The sequence below is a fragment of the Pezoporus wallicus genome, unplaced genomic scaffold (genome assembly GCF_028554395.1).
Source record: "Pezoporus wallicus isolate ANWC-B61680 ecotype Strahan unplaced genomic scaffold, APGP_CSIRO_Pwel_v1 contig_6966, whole genome shotgun sequence".
NCBI lineage: Eukaryota > Metazoa > Chordata > Aves > Psittaciformes > Psittacidae > Pezoporus > Pezoporus wallicus.
The window spans coordinates 4410444-4420555 of NW_026639746.1; the positions used below are offsets into that span (position 1 = coordinate 4410444).

At 39.9% G+C, this 10112-nt stretch overlaps 1 protein-coding gene across 1 annotated transcript; it reads left to right on the forward strand.

Annotated features, from left to right (window-relative positions):
• Positions 1-498: 498 nt before the first annotated feature.
• Positions 499-6923, forward strand: NDUFA5 (NADH:ubiquinone oxidoreductase subunit A5). The gene is made up of 5 exons (XM_057415827.1): positions 499-507; positions 1819-2190; positions 2854-2970; positions 6126-6191; positions 6719-6923. Exons 1-5 carry the CDS (start codon positions 499-501, stop codon positions 6818-6820), a joined length of 666 nt encoding a protein of 221 aa, XP_057271810.1. The 3' UTR covers positions 6821-6923.
• Positions 6924-10112: the final 3189 nt, after the last annotated feature.

A 10112-nucleotide genomic window follows, 5' to 3' on the forward strand; every position in this document is an offset into this window, starting at 1 on the left:
ACACAAGATCAACAAAAACATTTAATGACGATAAATAATACTGCAATTTCTGACAGGGCAACTATTTGTGGAACTTCTGTGGACTGATTTAATGAACTATCTATCTCATCAACATGGCTTAGTATTTTTTACTATCTGTACTAGGACGTGGTAAGGACACCTACACGCTTGGGTTGTCTAGACAGAGTTAGAACTATTGTTTGAATGATGCTGATATCACCAGGCACAGCGCGATTTGTCCTGTGGTCGATTAGTATAATCAGGAGACAGATCATCTGGTTGGATCCTCACAGAGAAGGGTATAATGCAGAAATAATCCAATAAAGAAAGACGGAAATGTTTTAAAAATGTCATTTTGATAGGAAAGAGGGATTCTCAGTGTTTTGGAAAGAAACTCCAGGTCTCTCTGATACAATCTCAAAGAATGCCTGGAAGTGGAGAAGCACAAACGTGAAATTCTGATGTAACCTGTATTAATAATTTTGCTTAAATTATGGAATGGCGGGAGTATGTGTCTTATTAAAAGACTGGCTTTCAGGGAAAACTCCAACTTGTTTTGTTGGGTTTGCTTAGCAGTGATGGAAAAGATGAGCTCAAGAGCAGGCCAAAGGAATTCTGAAGAAATATTTGTCCAAATAAATACCATGTAAACTTACAGTTATTACTAATATTTCTCATCATGCAAAATTCACCCTTTAAATCAGCAGCTAGGCCATAATGATACACCTTAATAGAACAGCTGGATCTTCAAATGAATGTCATGTTTATATCTACCATTATTTTTTTCTCCCATTCTCATGTCTCTTAACATATTTTTCTTTTTTCCCTTAAGTATTTTATACTTTTGCTTTATTAACTGAGCAATCACCTATTTGCCGTATTCTATTACAGCAATCCTTATTTTTGATTCTGTAGCTAATTAACTACATCTAACACATTTTCCTGGTCAAATTTTACAGCTAAAGTTCATAGAAGGTATAGGCATGCATCTGCTTATTAAACAAATTCCAGAACACTTCTGTGTATTCTCTGAGGTAGAAATTTACCAACCTCAGGAAGACCTGACTGATAAACAGATGCATACAACCCTTTAGTATAGTAACTTTGCAAAAAAATAGGTAACATTCTAATTGCTTATAAGCTTCTACATTATTTCTAATGAGACCCATTCCCAGGCATAAAAATTCCTACTGTGGCACACAGCATCAGTTATCAATCATATTTTTTTTACATCACAGAAAGCTTGAATTCATCTAGTAGAAACTTTTGCAAACCCTAACATGTATTTCATGAATGTCAGAAACTGACATGTATTCAAATCACATGTATTACACCAAAATCCACCGTGAGAGAACATCTTTATTTCCAAGCATACATCAAACAAAACTGCTGAGCGGCAGCCAAACATATTTCTGACACTTTTAAGGCTTGACATAGTTGTTTGACCCATGAAAGAGAGCTCTGAAATAAAGTCTGAAGCTTGGACTCTGCAAAATATTTTGGAAAATCAATCCAAAGCTATGAACCTATCACCTGGCAAAAGCCGGTTGATTTCAACTGCTGTCACCACCCAAACACATCAAAAAAATTACACTGCATCTTTATTAGAAACGTGCTAAAAATCTAAATGCACATATCACACATACAACTTCTGTGTGATGCATTTCTAGAACAGCTCTTTCAATGAAGTACTTGTCATTTAGAAAATTTTAACTTCTGCACACTGACCAAAAGCTGTCTTTAGAATTTTCACGTCCACCGCTATGAGTAAACATGTTTTGATTTAAAAGGGGTTATCAGATCTGTGATTCTTCTCAGTGCAGCAAAGCACAAGCTGCAGCGTACAGCTACAGCAGACCCTGCCCACCAAGAAGCGCTGAGTTACAAACCCCCACCTGCCGTCGGGTCGGACAGCCGCCTCGAACAAAGGCCGCACACGACCCCGGCCTGTCACAGATTCAGGAACAGGACCCGAAAGCAGGCCTGGCTTCTCATACCGAGCCAGGCCTCCCACCGAGCCAGCCCGGCCTCACAGAGACACCGCCTCCCCTCCCCGCCGCTCCAGAGCGAAGGCCCAGCCACCTGCCACCCAACCGGGGAAATGGATGCTTAGGTATACTAAATGTGTTCATGCTCTGTGTGCAGACCACTGGACTTGTAGGATTGGCCGTAACTGAAAACCCTCATGAGGTATGTCATGACTCTTCTTGTGTATTTGATGGAAATTGTCAGCGAGATGAAGGCTTTTGGGTACATGTTTCTGTAGTAGGTACACTGTGTAGTATAAAGCAGTCACAACTTATAATAATTCCAAAGTGAGAGGGAAATGAATTCTCAGAAGTTTAATTGATACCATTAGGAGTTTATTTTGTACATTTGCTTTTTGTTGCATGTGCTAATTTTTGAGAACCTCCTTGGTATACATAGTTTTATGAACTAGTATTTGATTTCTCTAATCTCCAAGGTAATCTTTCCCCAGGTAGTTTTTCAGAAACTGATGGTTCAGATGTGAATTTACTAGATTTTTTTTAAAGTATGGTTAATATTAGAAACACAGATTTATTGTTTCCATTTTGCATCAAACATACTACAGATTGCAACTTTTTTTTTTCCTTTGAGGACTCTGACAGTCCTCACTTTTCAGTCCTGATAAATCCCAGTCTTAACCAAGACGCAGTTCTGTGGTTCAGACTTACTTACTTTGTTAATCCTACTTTTCTGGATACTATGTTGATACTATTCTGAATACTATAACCCTCTATATTTGTGTATAGTTAGATAGCTAGTAGGTTAAGTAGGACAAGTTAAGTAATTCTAGTTGTGTAATTTAACCATGTCTTGTCATCACTTCAGCGCCTGCGAATGCTGTATACAAAAATCCTTGGTGTCCTGCAGAACATTCCCAAAGATGCAGCATACAGGAAATACACTGAGCAGATTATAAATGAGCGGTTTAATTTGGTGCAAACGGTAAGTACGGTGCTGCTTCATAAATGTTACGCATGAAAATATTTTTAGGATGAGAAGAATGATTTTCCAGATGACTGGCTCTTTTCAGGAGTATATGTACCCTTCAGGTATCAATTCAGAAATAATTGAAGACGAGGTTTATTTTTGTTACTGACTGAAACATTTTCATGGTATATTAAAAAGAATTGTTAATTTCTTTCTGATTTTCTGTGTGAAAATTAGAAGAAAACATAATTTTTTTAGATACGTTTTTAGGAACAGTGGTAATTTCCACACATTTGCACAAAAATGCATGTACTCTTAACAGTGTAGGATCTTAGCACAATCACACAATCACAGAATGGTTTGGGTTGGAAGGGACTTTAAAGTTCATCTAGCTACAACCCCCTGCCATAGGCAGGCACACCTCCCACTAGATAGGGTTGCTGAAAGCCCAGTCCTTCCCTTTGACATTTTAAACTGCATTTTGGTACAGTAAACTATGCAATACTGGAATTGTGTATTTAAGATGATAATTGGAAGGTTGCATATCCTTTTATAAAAACCTAAGATCAAAATTGTCTTCCAAAATACATACTGAAGCCATGAGCTGCTAATTATTCTTCGGATGTCATCAGATTGTACTTGTTTTTTTTATATTTATCACTGAGAGTTTAACGTTTGATTTCCAATAAGAAAAGTGTGTGAGATTTCTTTGATAATGTAAAATGGTAGAAGCTAGCTAATTTGGTGCAAGGCTTGGGGAAGATTAGAGCGTGATAGAATTATAGAATCATAGAATAGTTAGGGTTGGAAAGGACCTTAAGATCATCAAGTTCCAACCCCCTGCTATGGGCAGGGACACCTCACATTAAATCATATCACCCAAGACCTCGTGCAACCTGGTCTTGGACATTGAAAAGGATGGAACACTCACAACCTCTCTGGGCAACCTGTTCCAGTGCCTCACCACCCTAACAGGAAGGAATTTCCTCCTTATATCCAATCTAAACTCCCCCTAAGTTTTAACCCATTAACCCTTGTCCTATCACTACAGTCCCTAATGAAGAGTCCCTCCCCAGCATTCTTATAGGCTCCCTTCAGATACTGGAAGGTAGCCTTTTCTTTTCCAGGCTGAAGAGCCCCAACTTTCTCAGCCTGTCCTCATACAGGAGGTGTTCCAGACCCCTGATCATCCTCGTGGCCCTCCTCTGGACTTGTTCCAACAGTTCCATGTCCTTTTTATCTTGAGGACACCAGAACTGCACACAGTACTCCAAGTGAGGTCTCACAAGAGCAGAGTAGAGGGGCAGGATCACCTCCTTCGACCTGCTGGTCATGATCCTTTTGATGCAGCCCAGGATACCGTTAGCTTTCTGGGCTGTCAGCGCACGCTGCCTGTTCATGTTAATTTTCTCATCGACCAGCACCCTCAAGTCTTTCTCCACAGGGCTGCTCTGAATCTCTTCTCTGCCCAACCTGTAGCTGCGCCTGGGATTGCTCCAACACAGGTGTAGGACCTTGCAGTTGGCATGGTTAAACTTCATGAGGTTGGCATCAGCCCACCTTACAAGTGTGTCAAGGTCCCTCTGGATGGCATTCCTTTCCTGAAGCATATCAACCAAACCACACAGCTTGGTGTTACTGGCAAACTTGCTGAGGGCGCACTCAATCCCACTGTCCATGTCACCGACAAAGATGTTGAACAAGACCGGTCCCAACAAAGATCCCTGAGGGACACCACTCGTTACTGGTCTCCAGCAGGACATTGAGCCATTGACACAACTCTTTGTGTGCGGCCATCCAGCCAGTTCTTTATCCACCAAGTGGTCCATCCATCAAATTGATGTCTCTCCAATTTAGAGACAAGGATGTCATGTGGGACAGTGTTGAATGCTTTGCACAAGTTCAGGTCGATGACATCAACTGCTCTACCCCTGTCCATCAGTTCTGTAGCCCCATCATAGAAGGCCACCAAATTGGTCAGGCAGGATTTCCCCTTAGTCAAGCCATGCTGGCTGTCACCAAGCACCTTGTTGATTTTCATGTGCCTTAGCATGCCTTCCAGGAGAATCTGCTCCAAGATTTTGACAGGCACAGAGATGAGACTGAGTGGTCTGTAATTCTCTGGGTCACCCATTTTCCCTTTCTTGAAAATGGGGGTTATATTTCCCTTTTTCCAGTCGTAGGGAACTTCACCTGACTGCCATGATTTTTCAAATATGATGGCCAGTGGCTTAGCAACTTCATTTGCCAGCTCCTTCAGGACCTGTGGATGGATTTCATCAGGACCCATGCACTTGTGCACGTTCAGATTTTTAAGATGGTCTCGAACCAGATCCTCTCCTACAGTGGGTGCAAGGTCTTCATTCTCACAGTCCCTGCATCTACCTTCCAAGACTTGGGTGGTGTGGTCAGAGCCTTTGCCAGTGAAGACTGAGGCAAAGAAGTCATTCAGAACCTCAGCCTTCTCCAAATCCAGGGCAGCCATTTCTCCTGAGAGCTTCCGCAGGGGCCTGCGTTGTCCCTAGTCTATCTTTTATTCTCTACATACCTACAGAATCCCTTCCTGTTATCCTCTGCCAAGTTTAATTCTAACTGGGCCTTAGTTTTCTTAACCTGGTCCCTATCTTCCCAAACAGCATCCCTGTACTCTTCCCAGGCCACCTGTCCTTGCTTCCACTTTTTAAAAGCCTCTTTTTTCATTTGAATTTTCCTCAGCAGCTCCTTACCCATCCAAAGCGGTCTCCTGGCCCTCCTGCTGCACTTCCTTCTAGTTGGGATTCAACACTCGTGAGCTTGTAGCAGGTGATCCTTGAATATCAACCAACAGTCTTGGGCCCCCCTGCCCTCTAGGGCTATATCCCATAGAACCTTACTAAGCAGGTTCCTGAAGAGGCCAAAGTCTGCTCTTTTGAAGTCCAGGGCAGTGAGCTTGCTGCACGCTCTTCTCACTGTCCTGAGGATCTCAAATTCGACCAGCTCGTGGTCGCTACATCCAAAGCTGCCCTGGAGCGTCACATTTCCAACAAGCCCTTCCCTGTTGGTGAGAACGAGGTCAAGCATGGCACCTCTCCTTGTTGGTGATCTGGTTAAACTATTGTTTTCATAGTTTATGTGGGCTTTCTACTTCTCAGTAAATACAGACATTTATTTATGTGTATTTGAATACACAGGAGACTGACGTGCAAAAGCTACAGGACAAACTGAATAGTGGTCACATAGAAGAAGTCATTTTACAGGTAAAATGGGAAAACCAGATACAAAAGAGAGCTGTGGTTTTCAGTGTTCTTTTGGCTAAGCTTTGGTCAGAAAATCAACAGTTTTCCATATCTTCATTTGTGGCAAAACAATCAAACATAAAAAATCTAAAAATGAATTGTCATGTGATTGGGATGACCATGCTGAAACCTAACACAGTTAGTACATGTTTACTATCATGCTTACATTTGTACCTTGGTGTACCTACACTTGTTCTTACAGTCTTAAATCAGCAGAAAGGGCAGAAGGTGATTGAATAATATTGGGGAATAATCCAGATAAATTGGAAAGTATCATGAAGTTATCATTGGGAATGCCTTGGTGAACAGACTGCCTGCTATTTGGGGGTGATTCAATATGGTTTTTAGAAACAGAACCCAAAATACACAGTTCCTTTTGATAGTCTGTAACTGTGATAGGTAGTGACATCACCTAGATAATGAAGTAGAGATAATTTAATAGTCAGTTGTACAGAATTTAAGAATTTGTATATGGTGTTTATTAACAGGCTGAAAGTGAGCTTTCTCTGGCAAGAAAAATGATGCAGTGGAAACCATGGGAGCCTCTAGTTGAAGAACCTCCTTCTGACCAGTGGAGATGGCCAATCTGATTTTCAAAAGGGTGTAAGCTCTTGAAAGTTGAAAAAAGTTAATTATTAATCTATTATTTCTGACAGTTGTCCTTAAATTAAATATAATAACTTCATAAAAACATGTTTCATCCCAATGTCTGTTTATATTTAGCAGTCTAAAGACTGCTTCCAATTTCTTGGGAAAATGTTTTTTGGAAATTTCTTTCCAGCTATTATACAACCTTTGGTTTAGTTTCTTTAATAATTTATTATTAACAGGGTATTTGTGTCTTTTTATTTTTACAATCTGCATCTGTATGTTAACAAATACCGATATTACAGGCCATTTGAAATCCGAATCCAAGTTGTAGAAAAGTATGATCCTGCCCTTCTTTTGCCCCTTGGGTTGTGCATTTTTGCCAGCCACTGCCAGTGTCTAACCAGACAAATTCCGAGATCAGGATTTGGTGACTGGTGTCTGCCCACATCAGTGGTAATTCTGTCTCGGGGGAAGCTCTGGAAAGACCTGAGAGTGGATGGGCAAGGGGAGAAGGAAGGCTGCCCCTGAAGGTGAGGGTAAAGAACAGGTTTGTTGTTTAGCTGGTAGGTTACCATGCTTGGCATCATACGCATTGCACAGACTTTACTATTGGGGTCTTACAAAGACTTGGTATATAAACATGTATACGTTATAGATGTATACTATTGATTCAGACCTTGACTATTATGTAGTAAAGGAAGTAAAATAGCTGATCTTTCTTGATATATCTGGCTAGGTTCTTTCAAGCATTTAAATGGAAACAGTGCCAGCCTTTCCTGATTGTTTACAGATTTCAGCTTACAAGCTCCAATTAAAATATCCAGACCGGATCAGAGGGATTATATGAATTTGCATTTACTCCTAGTTTTTTTCAGTAGTATTGATAAAGTTCTTACAAGTTTAAAGAGAAGAATATAGCTGTATGACAGAAATCTGCTGTTGATTAAAGTTTACAATAATGACACTGCAGTGTGTAACATTATGTAACATAGCTGGTTTTCATAGTCATTAGGCCTATAAGTTTACCTGTGACATCATTATTATTAATAATTAATTACGTCTTTACATAGTATTTCATATAGTCAAGGTATTAGGGGAGTAGGACAGTGGAATTAAAAAAACAGGAAGTATACCTAGGGTATTGACTCTAGCAACTATTTTCACTGCATTCTTTAGCATTGTTTATTTCAACTATTATTACTATCATTACAAAAAGTTTTAGATTTTGAAGACTGATGTCCTGGTTTAAGCTCAGTTGTCAATCAGCCATGCAGTCCTCACTCACTCCCCCACTTTCCTCCCCCGGCTCCCAGAGGGATGGGCTGGAGAATCAAAAGAATGTAACTCTCACGGGTTGAGATAAGAACAGCCCAGTAACTAAGGTATAACATAAAACCACTACTGCTACCAATAATAATAATGATAAAGGAAATAACAATGGAAGAGAGTACAATACCACCTGCCGACCGATACCCAGCCCGACTGAGCAGTGAACTAGCCCTTCCGGATAACTCTCAGTTTACCTCCTGGGCATGACGTGCTGTGGTATGGAATACCTCTCTGGCTAGTTTGGGTCAGGTGTCCTGTCTCTGCTTCCTCTCAGCTTCCCCTCCTCCCTGGCAGAGCATGAGACTCAGAAAGTCCTTGGTCAGACTAAACATTTGAGCAGTAACTAAAAACAGTTGTTTTATCAGCACTGTTCCCAGGCTGAAAGTCAAAACCACAGTGCTGCACCAGCTACTAAGAAGGAGAAAAAAATGACTGCTACTGCTGAACCCAGGACAACTGAAAAAGAGGGAAGTATTTTGCTTCACTGTTTCGTTTTGAAGGGTTTTCAGTCTTCAAAAGGGTAGAAGCTGGTCTCTTCTGAGATAAAACCACTAGATGGCATTCCAGAAGAGAAGTTCGGTAAAGTTAACATGCACAGTTTTCACATGAGAAATATTAAAGGATTACAAACTTGGAATGAGGGCAAACAATGTCTGGTGAGAAATGAAGGTGAGTGGATGTAGGTATAAGTATTGAGCTGATGCGGGAAGAAGCAAAATAAAAAATAAAATAGTCCAAACTCTAGTATGAGTGGTGCTGGCATGCAGTACTTGAGGGGGGTGGAAAAATAAGTTGCCAGAAGTGGTGACAATTGTTGGACCTCTTTCATAACTGAGACATTAGCTGAACTCTCTCCTTGTGCGGTTATTTTCTCCGATTCTAAAACTGTATTTGTTGCATGACTTCCAGTAGCTCTCCAGGAAGCTCATGAATTTGTTGCAAGGGAAAGGAACTATTTTTCTTTTCCTGTTGCTGCTGAAATTTGTCTTTTAAAAATCTGGTCTGAGTTTCACTGATCAAAAGTGTACTTGCACCTTCTCCCTTTCACAAATGTACAAGTATGTCCTCAATATAAGCCCTAACAGAAGTTATTCACTACCTTGAGGGGATTTTTTTTTTTTCCCCAGGGCTTATTTCCTAATGTATATTTTCAGTGATTTTTCTGACGTATGAGTGTTTGTTTCACATGACTCAAAATAAGATCATTCTCTAAATCTTTCTATCCAAAACACTGGATTAGCCTTCACAAATGCTTTAATTTAGGAATCAGTTAACTGGAATCTTAAAAAGCTTCTACTGAAGCCTACTCCAGGAATCATTAATAAGGATTTTTCAGCTTTGTGCTTTTTAGCATTTTCTGCATTTTTCATTATTATCATCATTGGTTAATTATGGTTTCATTATCATAAATTAATCATCTATGCTACATAAGATTACTAAATTAATTAGTATTATATTGTAGCATTAACTTTAGTTAGTGAGAAGAAAGGGAGGATTGCAGTTCTGAGATGGAATGGTATGTGCCTTCTGTGCAGTGTTGTATAGTTCACGTCATGCTTGTTCCTGGCTGATTTAAAAATACATCTTTGCTAAGAAGAGAAACAATTTTTACCTTGCTGTTAACTCTGTAACTATATATCCATTATTTCAGTCTACAGCATAATGTAGCAACAAAACAGTACGCATATTTTACAGGCAAGGGAATCTATATTAGGAGTACTGTGTTGCAGATAATTTCAGATAAATGTGCTAGAAGGGTCTAATTTGGAGACTAACAGTTTTGCTTATTTTTCTCCTTTAACTATTTTGAAAATACATGATGATGCAAAAGAGTTTTATCTTTCTCTATGTAGTATGGTAAGTTAATCACTGCAAGCTTTAGAGTTAACAAACTTTAGATCTTTAAAATGCTTTGAGATCATCTGATGGGAGTCATTGTGTGAATGAACATCCCTCTCTCTG